This window comes from Bidens hawaiensis, unplaced genomic scaffold (assembly GCF_021521415.1).
Source record: "Bidens hawaiensis isolate Kalapana, Puna unplaced genomic scaffold, B.hawaiensis_p1.1 tig00000904_1, whole genome shotgun sequence".
Classification (NCBI taxonomy): Eukaryota; Viridiplantae; Streptophyta; class Magnoliopsida; order Asterales; family Asteraceae; genus Bidens; species Bidens hawaiensis.
Window position 1 is genome coordinate 5,368,112 of NW_027491052.1, and position 16,361 is coordinate 5,384,472.

At 35.8% G+C, this 16,361-nt stretch overlaps 1 protein-coding gene across 1 annotated transcript; it reads left to right on the forward strand.

Annotated features, from left to right (window-relative positions):
• The first annotated feature begins 778 nt into the window (after positions 1-778).
• LOC143546363 (uncharacterized) lies at positions 779-3,534 on the forward strand. The gene is made up of 7 exons (XM_077038047.1): positions 779-874; positions 938-1,039; positions 1,519-1,657; positions 1,744-1,914; positions 1,996-2,236; positions 3,062-3,153; positions 3,258-3,534. The coding sequence occupies exons 1-7, from the start codon at positions 781-783 to the stop codon at positions 3,532-3,534; spliced, it is 1,116 nt and encodes a 371-aa protein (XP_076894162.1). The 5' UTR covers positions 779-780.
• The last annotated feature ends 12,827 nt before the right edge of the window (positions 3,535-16,361 follow it).

Genomic DNA, 16,361 nt, shown 5'->3' on the forward strand with positions numbered 1-16,361 from the left:
AAAACAGATACCAACTAACGGGTGTCGCACCTAGGCCCTAAGTCGGGGTGTGACAGAAGAGATGATGAAGATAATCTAATGTGTGAGAGAGAGATTTATATTTTTTTTATTTCTTTTAGTTTTGATTATTAAATAAATTGTAATATTGCAAAACTACCCTCATATGTCTTGCACATGTCAAGATTTAACAAATAAAATTAACGTGGTTGGTGCCAAAGGACATAACATGAAAAGAATTTAAAACATGAAATATGTCTTCTGCTATTTCTTTTGTTAAAGAACGTATACTGAAAAAAAGATGAAAAATAGGGCTGTTTAAAAAGCTCGAGGCTCGAAGCTCGGGCTCGTGGCTTGCTCGAAAAAAGCTCGATTAAAACTCGCTATAAAAAGTTGATTTGAAACATCCTGAACTGATTTGGATCATTTTTGTAACCGAGCCAAAATCGACTCTGGCTCGGCTCGTTGGCTCGATCTTAAGCTCGTTTAACTTCAAAATCAAGCTAGAGCCTAACTAAGTTACCCGTTTAATTTCAAGCCCGAGCTCGAAAACACCCTGGCCCGACTCGGACTCAGTCACGTGAACAGCCCTGATGAAAAATAAAGTATAGTCTTTCATTTTGTCTATATTTTAAAAACAAAATTTCCGGGGGAAAGAAAGCAACTTGGCCTGGGTTGAGCCACAGCCTCAAGGCTTCACTTCCACCACTCAAATCATAAATCTCCATTAACAGTTGAAGTTGAATCACCACGTGTTTTTCTCCATTTCTGCATACAGACACAATGTCATCTTCGTGTGCAACGGTACCTCATCAAGTTAGAGCCGAGTGGCCTACCGTTAGCAAGCTCAATTCCGCCATCAAAGTTCATCCTTACAGTAGGTTAATATTTTTATCCCATTCCACCTTATTCATTCATTGATTACTGGATCGTTTGGTAGGAAATAGATGTGGTTTGAGTAGGAGAGATTTTGCTGCCAAAGGAATTGTCGCTGCTGGTGCTTCGGTCATGCCGTCTACTTTGGTATCTCAACCCGCACAAGGTCGGTTTCTGTTGCCTTCCGGTTTTAATTTTGTATGAACTGAAATATCAATAGGTATTGAAAATATTATCCAATATGCTAATCTAAATCTATCAAGAATGAGAGGAGAATATAAAATGTGAAAGTTGTGATTATAGTTTACGGCTGTAAGGCCCTAGGCCTTAAAGCTGATTTGGCAATGGTTAACGAGTGGGACACCACTCCCTTTATGAGTTAGGGTGTTAAAGGCAAGAGGGTTAAAGTGGTAACAGGCTTTAAAATTCTCTACACTCAAACACAATAATTTAAGAACGGAGGGGCCTTTAGGTGAGATGGAGTAAAAATGGGTAGAGCACGTGATGTGGCTACTACTTGGAGTTAAAGGGCAAGAGTGCATACCCCATGGCCTAATGTTATTTATGGCTACTAGCGGAGACCTAACTAATACTCAACTGACTTAACTACTAACTCAACTAACTTAACTATATTCTTAACAATAGGTTTAGCAAGATTACCTTTCAAGAATGATGGATACAGGTTTTGGACATGGAGAGGTCACAAAATTCATTACGTTGAAGAAGGAGAAGGCTTTCCAGTCGTTCTTATTCACGGTTTTGGTGCTTCAGCTTTCCATTGGAGGTCTCTTTCTATTATATTTTGGACTTATATTATGCTATCTATGACATTTGGTGTGATATTAATTAATATTTTCACTATATGTATAGGTACAATATACCTGAATTGGCTAAAAAGTACAAGGTTTATGCTGTGGACTTACTTGGGTTTGGGTGGAGTGAAAAGGCGCTTGTTGACTATGATGCATTGGTGTGGAGAGATCAAGTTGCTGATTTCTTGAAAGAGATTGTGAAAGAACCGACAACATTGGTCGGGAACAGGTAATTTCTGTTGACTAATGGGAAGTCACTGATTCATTTATTCCTCCACATTTTCTTGATGTATTAATTGGAATTTTTCAGTCTTGGTGGATTTACTGCTTTGGTGGCAGCAGAAGCAATGCCACAACAAGTCGTTGGCATTGCATTATTAAATTCCGCAGGGCAATTTGGAAGCCTGAATGATTCAACCACTGAAACTGAAGAATCCACATTGCAGAAAGTTATTTTAAAGCCACTTAAGGAGATTTTCCAGAGGGTAGTTTTGGGATTCTTATTTTGGCAAGCGAAGCAACCTGCTCGTGTTGAATCCGTGTTGAAGAGTGTAAGTCAAATTAGTTACTGTTTCAAAGTTTGTTTAGCACAATCAGAAGAGTATTAATATCATGGAAAACTTGGATTATTCCATATGTTACTCTACAATTTTGAAAATTAGATGCGCGAATCTGGTAAAAGAAGACATTTTCAGGGATACACGAATAAATAAATCGGATATTTGAATTTGATTCGTGTAGTATTCATTTCTCGTATGTTTTTTTACTTATTGTCAAGCATAAACGTTAATACGCAAGCAAAAGTAAATATGTGACGAAAGATTCGTGTATCTCATGGCTATATGTAGAGACGGGCAAAAAAACGGTTAACAGAACCGACCCGAAACCAAACTGGTTTGGAACTGACTCAGCCCAACGATTTGGAACCGCCGGTTTACGAGCCTGTTGCTAGGAACCGGTTTCTACCATTGACAAAAATATGTATTTTGTATTATAGAAAATACAAAAAAATGTATTTTGTATCTTAATTTCTTAAATTATATACTTTTTTAACGATCTTATGTTTTTGTTACTTCTAACATTACAAAATAAAATAAAAAATGAATTTTGTGCCGTTTATGATATTTATTTATTTTTCGTTTCAACTTAAAGATTTGTTGAAAACCGATTCCTACACAAACAGGTTTCGAATAGAACCCAATAGGTTCCATTGGTTTAGGCTTTTAGACTTCAAAAACCGGTTCCAAACCGAACCGCTTTTGGCTACTTTGGCCAGGAACCGGTTGAGGGTTAGGAACTGATTTATGCACCTCTACCTATATGTCTGAAATTGTTTTTACATGACCTTGGACTAACAAAATTATATTCATGTTTAGGTTTATAAAAATACTTCAAATGTTGATGATTATCTCATTAAATCAATCACCAAGCCAGCAGAAGATCCAAAAGCTGGAGAAGTCTATTACAGGTATTTTTTTCTTTTTCCAACAAATATAATCAAAGATTATTAGATTAGCACATGATTCATTTCCTTTTTTAACAATGATGATTAGCCCGCGATCTACTTTGCAGATTAATGACACGGTTCATGTCAAATCAGAGAAAGTACACACTTGACAGTGTACTAAGCAAGCTGTCTTGCCCATTGTTGTTAGTCTGGGGGGATTTAGACCCGTGGGTGGGCCCTGCAAAGGCGGCCCGCATCAAAGAGTTCTACCCCAACACAACGGTTGTGAACTTGCAGGCTGGGCATTGCCCTCATGATGAAGTCCCTGAGTTGGTCAACAAGGCCTTGATAGATTGGCTATCAACTCTACCTTCCACACATACCGCTTCTCAATCCGCATAAACATTTATTACTTTAAACTTGTACGTATATTGTAATACTGTATATATACGGTTGTCATTTACCAATTTTAGCGTCACGGGGCAACGAACCGTATTTGAGATGTAAGGGTGAAATCGTCCGATTACAATTGTTTCTTGTGTAGAAGCCAATCATGTTTTGTTGTCATTGCATAGTGTTCTGGTTATATGACCTGAGGTGGACCTTAGAAAGTCAGCCTAAAGTCAACTGGGATCAATGTTTGACTAACTATATTTGAGTTACAATTTGCTCACATCCCATTTCATATGCCTTGTGCTGCTAAACCCTTTTCAGTGAGGTTACTCATACTATCTTTGAATGGTTAGAATTACTTAACGATTAAAAAACTATTTGGATGACCAAACAAGAATCTATGAGTCATCTACACCAAAAGAAAGATAATACGAGAAAAGAGAATGATATGATGGTTGGTTGCTAAACAAGGGCACTAATTAGAAGCCGGAACAGTTTAGTGTTATGTAATTTGCTATTGTTTCTATCTAGAAACGCGTTTTCTTTTGGTGATAAAACACTATGTTGCTACAAAATTAAGGGACAAGAGATCAACTTATCACTAGTAACTTGAGATCAGCTCGTTAAAAGTTTAAAATATTAGGTTGGGCTTAAACAAGAGCGGACATAAATTGGAGCTCATCTAATAAATTAGCTTGAGTCCGAGTGGTACATACCAAGCTTAACTAGCCTTGTGAGCCTGAGCCGAGCATCTTATTTATATAAATATAAAAGTTCTTCTAAATAGTTATTATATATAATTATGATTAAATAATAAATAAGTTGATCTCAAGTTTTTGAAAATTAGTTATTCATGAGTTGAGCCCGAGTTTTAACACAAAGCAGAGCTCTTTTAAATTAATCGGGTTAAACTAGAGCTTAGATTGTCCATGCTCAATTCGACTCGTTTTCACTGCTTCCGATATTGTAAGAGAGACTACTTGATTCATGTTGCTTTCTTGTTTTGTTATATATAGTCGTTCTTGCCAAAGAAGATGATATAGCTTTGACTACCATCAAAACGATCGACAACCCACGTACCGTGAACAAAACGTTGATTTTCAGACCTCTGGCAACACGTATTCTGTTAGCGAAATTGTTTCCATATGGGAAAGTAAAATCAGCAAGACCCTCAAGAGAACATATGTTTCCGAGGAGCAATTTCTCAAAAAAATACAAGGTGAGTTGTATATAACATGATTTTAGTTTAAAAAATAAAATAAGGTATGAAATAATAAGTCTTGTTGTCTTGCAGAGTCTTCGTTTGGTTTACGCATTGTACTGTCTATAATGCATTCTGTTTAGTAAACGGAGATGAAACAAACTTCGTGATCGATCCGTCCTTTGGTGTGGAGGCTAGCGACATTTATCCAAATATAAAGTACACCACGGTTGATGAGTATCTGGATCGAATTGCTTGAAGATCTTTATTTTATGCATCGAAACAATCATGCCATGATTGCCATCAACTCATTGAAATCATTTTATGTTTATTGTATCTTACTATCTATCAAGGATAATACAAAGCAAATAAGCAAGGGTGTGATTAGATTTTGGGTTGACTATCCAACCCATGTAAATAAACAGTTTGGATTGTCTGTGTAACCAGTTTAATAAACGTTTTGTCTTCATGACTTCATGTTATATTAAAATTAAATGAGTCAACCCCTCAACCCGGTTAGTTTGATAATTCACAAATTCAACTTGTAACTTTATTACAACTCAATTACAACCTACTGTCTCTTTTACAACTCATTGACTTGTTTGACCTCTTCAGATAAACAAGGCTATACGAGTCATGTCTAGACATTAACTCGACATGATTTTAACCTCTAGATTACATTTGCGTTGGCCCTTCAGATAATGAATGCATAACGGTTTACTAAATTAACAGCGCTAAATCCGAATGTGACACGTTTAATAAACCTGCTAACTCGAACGCTTTGCCTTGAACCTCGTGCAAAAATAAATAAAAGCTGCCTATCGTATCCTAAAAGATCACTCACGCTAAAATTCATTTCATATTGGTTATATAGGCGCAATAGAAATGGTGTTTGAGAGATTCATTGTAATATTCCACCTATTTAACATCTATGATTTTAACTTTAAGATGAGTAAGATGTTTGTAAGATGTATTTTAATCTCTACACAACACTCATTTATCTTGATTCCTTGTTTATATTAGGGCAAAGATGTAATGGTGATCACTATATCACTTAGACGTATATAAGGGTCATCACTACCCTAGTACTGAGTCACTGAAAGGGTGGTCACTACTCGCTAATTGGGATGTTAAATAGGTGACCACTAACCTATTTGTGAGATGTTGTAGGGCAATCACTACTATATTAGTGAGATGTTAAGACCTATCGCTATGGGCGCAGTGGGGCTTCCAACACCGCCGGGGGGCGCGGTTACCAGGGCGCGGAGGGGGTAGCGGTGGAGGGGAAGGCGGGCGCGGAGAGGGAGGTGGGTGGGGGGAGACCCCAACGGTCAAAGATATATCCGTTAAAAGAAAAAATTAAAATTAACATTTCTATATAAATTCAAACATTTTTCTCAATTTTACTCAAATAACTTTAATCTTCACACCAAATTTAACCATCTTCACAACTTTCATCTTCACACCAAATCATGAATCCTAACTCGAACCCGAATCCGAACCAAAACTATAACATTTCGGATTTTTCAAATCGTATTCATTTACGTGTAAGCCGACTCGGGAATATTTTGGATCACTATTGTTAATCAAAAATCAAATCTTTATAAATATTAAATTCCTAATGTTCACTTTAGGCCCTCGTACTTTAAATAACGTTTAAATCCTAATGATTTCATCAAAAAGTGCATTTAAAGACCATATACCAAACTATAGGGACTAAACTTGTAAAAAATGAAACTTTTGCCTCCTAAACTCCGGAGCGCCGCGCGACAGGCTTCACTCCATGTGGCCGCGCAGCACGGTGGCTGACCTGGTCAGAATCCCAACTCGTTTTCGTTCGTTAACTCGTTTAAGGCATAAAATCGTTTATTTTAGGCATGTTTGAGTGAATTAAGGTCCAAGTAAACATCATATAACTAAAATATCATTCCTAATTCGTTTCCCTCTGCCCAAGATCAGATCCTTAGTAATATTTCATTGATTCTTTCCTTAAATCGCATATACTTGCTTAAACGGGCCAAAAAGCCTATAATTAGTTTGTTTTAGGTTTTTCCTATATAAACAAGACATAACCATCTGCTGTAAACTTTAATCAAACCCTAAAGATCATACTCCAGCCGTCCTACCTTCTGCCCAGCTCGTAAACCCTTCGGTTTTTGCCTCTTCGTTAAAGATTCAAGACTTGTTCGTTGACTTTGCTTGCTTTAGGATCTTTGACTTCCGTTTCTCGTCAATCCTTTCACTTTCCAGGTAAGTTGTAAACTGTAAAATCGTTCATACATATTACCTAGTCAATAAACTTCAATCAATTTCGATGGTTGAAGGGTGTTGACTGGTCAATTGCTTTAAAACCCGATTAAGGGTAAAACAGTCAACAACTTTGACTACTCATTTTCTCATACTTTTGGTCGTATTCAATGTTCGGTCAAGAAAACTTTTCTTCTCGTAATTAAATTTTAAGGGTTCTGACCAAAACTCGACTCCAGACTCGAAGTTCAGATTCTGGTCAGACTCGACTCGTTTAAACATTAAAATCAACATAACTAGAGTTCTGCTCATCCGTTTGGTAAACGGATTGATTCCAGCGGCATTAAGTTCGTTTTTATTTATGGTTTCATGTCACAAAGTTTCAGATTCTGATCATGTAAGGCCCCGAACCCCGGGAACCCTACAGTTGGTATTCATACAAAATACTTATAAAAATATTTAAACTTGAAAATAATTCATTCCATTAAAACAACCAATTCAGAGTATTATTCAGCGGAAAACATAAATAATAAAATAAGTTCCCAAAACCCGGGAATTAAGCCCAAAACCAATTTAAATGAATTTGATAAAACTCTTTATAATAAATGTTCAACATTTAAATCTTCCATCCACGTATGCCCTTCATCTACATATCCTTTCTTTCATAACATTGTTCATCATCTTTAATATACTTGTTCAATTGATTAGTAGTTTTGCAATTGCTTGGGATATTGACTTGTTATTGATATTTTTTGATCATTGGATGATTATTGAGATGTTTGAGATGAGTTTAATAGTGATTTTATTAAGTGTTCATGGCTGTCCAAAAATTATGAGAAGCTAAACTTGTTAGTTCCACCTAGGAATGATGATAGTTGTTAGTGTTTGATGAGCTTGTTGGATTGTTTGATTGATAGACTTTAATTGTTATTGTAAAGTTTGATTTAGACATGAAATAGGTTGTGTTTAAGGGCTGGAAATATTGGTTAATTCATTGCATAAACTCCTTGTGTCAGTTGATTAGTTTTGTATTGATTGATCGGTGCATTGTTAGATTCTAGACTTTGTGTTTAGGGTTTGTTTGCGGTAGGTACCACCATAGGGTTTTGTTGCATGAATTTGAGGTTAAAGTACAGCGGTTAGGCACCTTCTTTGAGACTGAGAGGTGATAAGAAGTTAGGGTTGTCTCATTGCCTTTGCATGTTAGAATAAGGATTGCGCGAGAGCGAGTTCGTTTCTTGTCAGGTTTAGGTGTTTTGAGTGATTAGTTGATCTATTTTGGTTTAAGTTGAATTATTCCTCTATCCTTGGTTGTGTAGTATTCATTTCCATTAGGGTCGAGTGTTGGTGAAACCGAGAAGTGAGTCAACATTAGAACACGTTAGCATTTGTTTCCCGGCTTGGTCGTTTTAGTCGATTTTGAGTAGTTTACGCTTGTTGAGTGAGACCGAGAGGTAATCCAGTGAGCCCGAGCGATCCTTAGTTGTGTCATCTTTAGGAACCGGTGTCTAGATATCATTCAATCCATTAGCTTGGTATGCCTACAGTTTGATTCAAACCTAGGTAGACGTTTTTCTCCATCCGAAGTTAACACAGTTAGTTCCCCGTTAAGTTTTCTATTTTTGGTAAGTTTTGTCAGTTAGTCTAGTTAGTTCAGTTAAGTTAAAAGAAATCAAAAATCAATTAAATATTATCCTTAGGTAGGTCTTGTCTAGGGTTAGTGATCGTTAGCGTCTTACGTGTCCACGTGTTCAATACTCGGACTTCCTAGGCCTATACTACTTGCGATCAGTACACTAGCCGGTTGTGTGTGGTTTTAGGATTTTCGTTTTAGATTTAAAGCTTAGTTGTGAGGGTTATCCGACAAACATCACTCACCCTACGATCATGGTCGGGGCTAACCATGATGCATAATTCACCCGTTTGTGTGCAAATCGAGTCAAATACGCGCGTAATAAATTCTTAATTCAATTGCCAAGAAAATCAGCCCCATATGGACCAAATTCCCATCTTAAATTGTTCATGTATCATAATTATGTCACACGAGTCGATATGGTTGGCGGTTCCTTTACACAACAATCAATTTAACGTTTAAACAACAATTTTGCGCAACCGACTCGATTGACTAATCACCAACCAAATCAGCCCCGAGTACAAAAAAAATAATTTTCTCATAACCCTTAAATCCATCTAGGGCTATGAAAACTGATTCGGTTGGGAATTCAATCGATTAACACATCAAACTCAACAATTAACGATTCTACACTCAATAAACCCTAGTTTTCGAACTAAAATCAATTGACCGACCTAAACACCTTCAATGACTCCGAAATTTTAATATGATGTAAATGTCATACCTGGGAATCTTTCTACACCAGAAGTCCTAATTTTTATCCACGGGAAGCGGGTAAATTGATCCTTAGCCGAAATCTGCCATACGAAAAGAATCGGCAAAATTAAGCATCAATACGGCTAGGGTTGAACGAAGGGAGTTTTGGGAATTGTAGTACATACCTTGAACCACTTCTAGTAGCTTGGAATTGATCAAAATTCGAAGAAAAAAGGGGTGGAGGCGGCTGCCTGTGTCCGATCGGGAATAACAAGGGGGAGTGGGGTTAGGGTTTATGATATAAAGAATTTTCACATTCAGCCTTCAAGTTTTTAATTATTAACATCTTGGTGGAAAAGTTAAATATTTTAACGTACCGGGGTGATGAGAAGGTTTCCGAGAAAGGTCGGTTGAATCCCGAAAAATATACATACTTTACAAGCTTTGAATCCTCAAACCGAAAATTAACGGGCGTTACAGATTATTAATCTCGTTGGACGCGTATTGGACGACTTGCTTAAATCATTAGTTCGTTTGTCGAATTTATTAATCACTTGTCTTCCATCTAAGGTGAGTTTGATCATTCCCCTTTTTCTACACTGTTTTTAAACGTTTTGGGGACATATGTGTATTTACTCATATTTTCTATCTTATATATATACACAAAATCGCAAACATAATCATTGTGTGAATATCAGTTGAATGCTATTCGCTATTTGCTACATGTTTAATTGTTTACTTGACAACGTTTCGGAGAGGTCCAACATATCCCCTTGTAAAGGGTTCTCATTAGTATGATCATACGCTCGTCTTAGTAACCGGAGCCCGATTCGCTTGGCAAAGGTAAAACAACAACCTTAGTCATTGTAATCAATGCCCGATTCGCTTGGCAACGATTTCATTGGCACACACGATTTGGTTATATGCATGATTGTTATGATTCGATTGATTATTATCACATGGTTGGTTTGCGCATTTATCATTTATCAACCATATATATATATATATATATATATATATATATATATATATATATATATAATGTTGTGTCAAATTGGTGATCATCTCACTCAACATATTTGTTGACAAAAACTCCATTTTCTACACATATGCAGGTTGCCTGAAGATTGAAGTTGGAAACGTAGACAAGACCTTAGGATATAATCAAGATAATCGTTATATGAACTCATATTTGTGTATTTGAATTGTTTTTGTATATTGGGATATTGTGTGTAATATTTGTAAATAATTAATCAGATATTATCATTTATATTTATGATAGTATCTTCGAGCTGTGAGCAATCGGATCACGCCCCAGCATTTCCGCCTTAGGTTGGGGTGTGACAGATTGGTATCAGAGCCGAAGGTTATAAAATAGGTCGTTAGAATTTGTCCTAGACATATGTTAGGAACCCTATACGTGCTTATCTAAACTGCCTTATGTGCTAATTAATAAATTGTTTACAGCTTGCTTAGATTAATTATTTAAATAATATTTATGTTGTTTAATTGTTGCACACATGTAACACCCCGACCAAAGGCGGATTATACATCGGGGCGCCACATATTGTTTCATTACTCGTGACACTATTGGGTGTCAATATTTAATAAATACATTCATTCGCGCACGCGCAAGGTAAACATAAGATAACATAAATCATCATAAATCAATATATTATAAATCATAATATTCGAACAGCAAAAACTTGTCTTGATACATTTTAATCTAGGTCCAAAATAAAGAAAACTTCCTATGTGTCCACAAGCTCCAAAACAGCTACTGCAAACCTGAACATGTGTTAAAATAAACGTCAAACACTTGCGTGTTGGTGAGAAATCAAGTTTAATACAATACATAGATAACAATAAATCTGCGCGCAACACGTGTATGTCTGGTGTTTAACAAGGGTGCAATCAGATTGTGATCAAGCCTAAATAGATCATAGCTCATAGTTCATAGTTCAATCCGTGCTCCCAATTGAGCACAAAAACGAGAAAACATCTGTGCAAGTGTAAACAAAGAAAACCGTAAACGATAGGTCTCCCGTGTTCATCTAATGGATCCATGAAAACTGCGGAATAGGCCGAACAAAGCGGTTAATGATACACACATACAAATAAACAGCCAAGTAAACGTCCTCAACACATGGGATACTGCGCGACTAAAGTTCATAAACAAGTTTAAGACTCTAAGTTTGTACGAACACATGAACATCCCAAAACATTAAAAGCAAAAAGGGATTAGGTACGAGATTACTCACTTGATAAACGATGCGGTGTAAGATAAAGCTACAACCAACTTTAAACAAGCACAAGTTAACCTATAATTAAAGATTATTGTTTTACTGATTTGTTTTAAGTCTTGATTATAAGTTAGCATAATTAATAAGTAAATTATTATATATAATATATATATATTACCGGAAAAGCAGGGCAGAACAGGGAGGAAGACGGAGGCAGAGAGGAGGCGGCAGAGAGAGCAAGGAGCAAGAGAACAGGAGAGATTAAGTGTTTGTGTGTGTAGTGTTATGAAAATATTATTATTATTTATAGAGAAACCCTAGGAGACACAATCCCTAGAAAAGGGGAAAAAGATCTCAAAAAGCAAAAGATTCCAAAAGCAAAAGATATCAAAAGATATGGCAGCAGGGAAAAAGAGAAAAAGCTGACAGGTTAACAGTAAAAAGGCATGGGCGGGTCAGAAAAAGGTACTGGTCAAGCATGGCAAAAGCAGATCTCAAAAGATTATGTCAGTCACTTTATCTGCCAACCAATGGGGTTGGTGCGCATGCTGCGCCGAAAGTAACTTTTCAGACATAAAGCAGATTAGGTTAACAGCTCAAAAGATAAGACAACACAAAAGCAAACGGCTAGATTAAACAGAAGAAAACTCAAAGGGTTCAGCGCGAGAAGGCTCGAGCGCGAAGGCAGACACAGAAGGTCAAGAGAGCGCGAGCGCGAAGGCAGACGGAACCAACCTTAACGCGTCGCGGGAAGAACTACATTTCTTAACGCGCTGCGGGAGGAACTAAAATTCCTAGCGCGCCGCGGGAAGAACTACATTTCTTAGCGCGCTGCGAGAAGATTTACAATTCTTAGCGCGCTGCGAGAAGAGTTCGTCTCGCGTATCGCTGTAACAGGTGGTCTTCACGCAGGCTTCCTTGTAAGGAGTCTGGCGCGTGGAGCTGCGCAGACAACCTTAGGCGGGAAGGAACAAAGGACAAGCAAAGAGTTAGAAGAAAACGAGGGAAACAAGGCGCAAGGGCGGGACGGCGACAAGAGGGAAAAGAAGGCGGAAAGAGAGGAGAGGGACGGGACGGCGGAAAGAAAGAGAGAGAAAGAGGCGGGAAGGAAAATACATATTATTATTAAAAGTAAAGTATAAGTATAAATATTAAATCATAAAAGAAAGAGATCGGGTCATAGAAACGGGTACCTGGGTCGGGTCGGATCGGGGCAGATGTCACAACACACACACAAATTCCGAGGTTATGCCTCAACTTTCAAAATATTTTCTAATTTTCTTAATTTTAGTAGATTACCTTTTATTGTGGGAAATTTCATAAGAATTCCCGTGTTTTGTTTTGTTCTTTCACCTTAAAGCGTGGGGGTATGACAAATCTCGTACAACCACATAACTTCAAGTGGTACCCGTAATCGACTAAACGGTTACGTGGTAAACATAACCGGCTAAACGGTTATACTTCCAAATTGTGTTTTCAAATTATTTTAGATGCTTAGTTGGGTGAAAAATCCTTGGAAATCCATGGGCACTCCAACTATTCATTTCTTAAGCCGTTTTCAATTTGATTTTGGTTGGAACGTATCGTCCGGGGTGGTTCCCAAGATACACCAACTACTTATATTTGATTCGTTGATTCGATATTTAGTTGTGTCGGTTAAACGCCATGTAACGCTCATGGTCCGAACAACTCCATTGATTCGATAATTCGTTAATTAGTTGGGTCAGTTAAATTCCATGTACATGCTCATGGGCTGAACAACTCAATTGTTTATTGCACGTTATTTGAATTGGGCCAACAAATTGCCATGGAACGCTCATGGGAGGCCAATTCACAAATTTTATGTCGCTTTATCAAGTTGGGCCATTCAAATTGCCATGGAAAGCTCATGGAGATCAACTCGTTTGATATGCTTGGTTATTTTATTTTTGGAAAATTTTATAAAACATTATTTACTTAAATGCTTTCAACTCCTATATATTATTTTAATTCTTGACTCGTCCTCGAGTCTTCACTAATACTGATAAATATACATACGCATCCCCATTATTTCATATAAACTCATTCCCACAACTTACCTATCATTTCATTAAAATTTCATCCTCGGTCCTCGTAGAATGTCTTCCCTAGGAAATCATCATAATCAACGTCGTTCGCCTGCTTCGCATGATTTCCATTTGGCTACTAGAATCGACAAGGAGTTTGCTGCTACTAGAATCGACAAAGAGTTTGCTGCTGTATTCTGTTAACCAAACGACCGCCAATCTCGACAAAACTAAAATACACCGAACAAGAAATCTTATACTAACTCATATCTGTTAAAATATTATTTAAATTATATTTTCTTAATTATATCTATATCCTCAAACTATAAATTTCTAAGTACATTTAAATCCTTATCCTCAACTTTAAACTATAAATATTTTATTATCTCTTATTTTCCTCAATATCATGATGGTTTTCACAACTTATTTTCCGCTTTATAAATATTTATTATTAAAATTCAATTATTGTAAATTTTATTATTTAACTAAATTATGTATTCTCTAAATTTAATTTCCATTTTTAAATTAAGAATTTTCCATTAATTAATTTAACTTTTATTATTAAGTTGACTTTTTGATTGTACCTTCATCGTAAATATTTCAAGTACCTACTTTGATTTTTTGGAAAATTTTGAACGTTTTAAATGATAAATTCGTAGTGTTAGAATAGTCATTGTAGTTCATGTATTTCTAGCCTCGCATTTATCTCAATTTATTATATGCTTCACTTTAGTTTAGAATTTATTATTTACTCAAATTTCCATTATTGATAATTCAATTTACATATTTCCAAATAATTATAACGATTTTATCCACTAATTCCCAATTTAATCTAATTTAATATCTTCAATTACCTACTGTATATTTTATCTAATTTTAAAGATTTAATTGGAATAGGACTATCTCGGTGATTCGGGAATATCCGCTTCCCAATTTAATATATTAAAAATTTAATTCAAATACGTATATTTTCGCATTATCATTAATATTTAAATTATTAATTACTAGTTATTATAATATTTTATAATTTAAATTAATCGAATTAATCTAAATCTCAAAATCACAAACTTGAAAAGCTATGACCTTATATCAATTTCTCTTTAAACTCATAAGTACTTAAATTAAATAAACTCAACACACCAAAATTATCGTTAACCATGTCTAAACTTATATTCTTTATCTTAAGAACTTCATTCCTAAAGAATACGATATTTAAGGACTCCGTATGCCATTAACTATTTGTTATAAATTAAATATTCGCGTAATTCATCCCATGAATAAAATTCCTTTATCAAAATAAATCTATTAAAATCTTGTACCTCTATCCCATTTCCTTAATCTCGATTATCACAATAACATCTATTTTACCAAATCTATTTTCTTCAATTTTCAAAATATTACTTTTAAAGACAAAAGAGGTTTTCGAAATCTAGCGGTTTTATTAATTCAACTCGAACATCTATTAATTATAATTTGAAATTATACTTACAATTATCAAAACAATTGTTTTCTCTTAAAAAATTTATTTAAACGTTTTATAACCCACATGATGGAATGGATTATGTGGACCATTAGACGATAAGAGTAATTATGGATGCATACATAATTATTCGAGTCCTTGCATGAAAATCATAATACGTACAATTGTGTGTCATGATTTAGAACCGAAAGTAATTTAGGTAACGGTACGAATGATGAGATGATAAGGACATGGTGGATACGCCGCTGGTACATCCTAAAACTGTAACATTTCGGATTTTTCAAATCGTATTCATTTACGTTTAACCCGACCCGGGAATATTTTGGATCACTATTGTTAATCAAAAATCAAATCTTTATAAATATTAAATTCCTAATGTTCACTTTAGGCCCTCGTACTTTAAATAACATTTAAATCCTAATGATTTCATCAAAAAGTGCATTTAAAGACCATATACCAAACTATAGGGACTAAACTTGTAAAAAATGAAACTTTCGCCTCCTAAACTCCGGAGCGCCGCGTGACAGGCTTCACTCCATGTGGCCGCGCAGCGCGGTGGCTGACCTGGTCAGAATCCCAACTCGTTTTCGTTCGTTAACTCGTTTAAGGCATAAAATCGTTTATTTTAGGCATGTTTGAGTGAATTAAGGTCCAAGTAAACATCATATAACTAAAATATTATTCCTAATTCGTTTCTCTCTGCCCAAGATCAGATCCTTACTAATATTTTATTGATTCTTTCCTTAAATCGCATATACTTGCTTAAACGGGCCAAAAGGCCTATAATTAGTTTGTTTTATGTTTTTCCAATATAAACAAGACATAACCATCTGCTGTAAACTTTAATCAAACCCTAAAGATCATACTCCAACCGTCCTACCTTCTGCCCAGCTTGTAAACCCTTCGGTTTTTGCCTCTTTGTTAAAGATTCAAGACTTGTTCGTTGACTTTGCTTGCTTTAGGATCTTTAACTTCCGTTTCTCGTCAATCCTTTCACTTTCTGGGTAAGTTGTAAACTGTAAAACGTTCATAAATATTCCCTAGTCAATAAGATTCAATCAATTTCAGTGGTTGAAGGGTGTTGACTGGTCAATTGCTTTAAAACCCGATTAAGGGTAAAACAGTCAACAACTTTGACTACTCGTTTTCTCATACTTCTGGTCGGATTCAATGTTCCGTCCAGAAGACTTTTCTTCTCGTAATTAAATTTTAAGGGTTCTGACTAAAACTCGAATCCAGACTCGAAGTTCGGATTCTGGTAAGACTCGACTCGTTTAAACATTAAAATCAA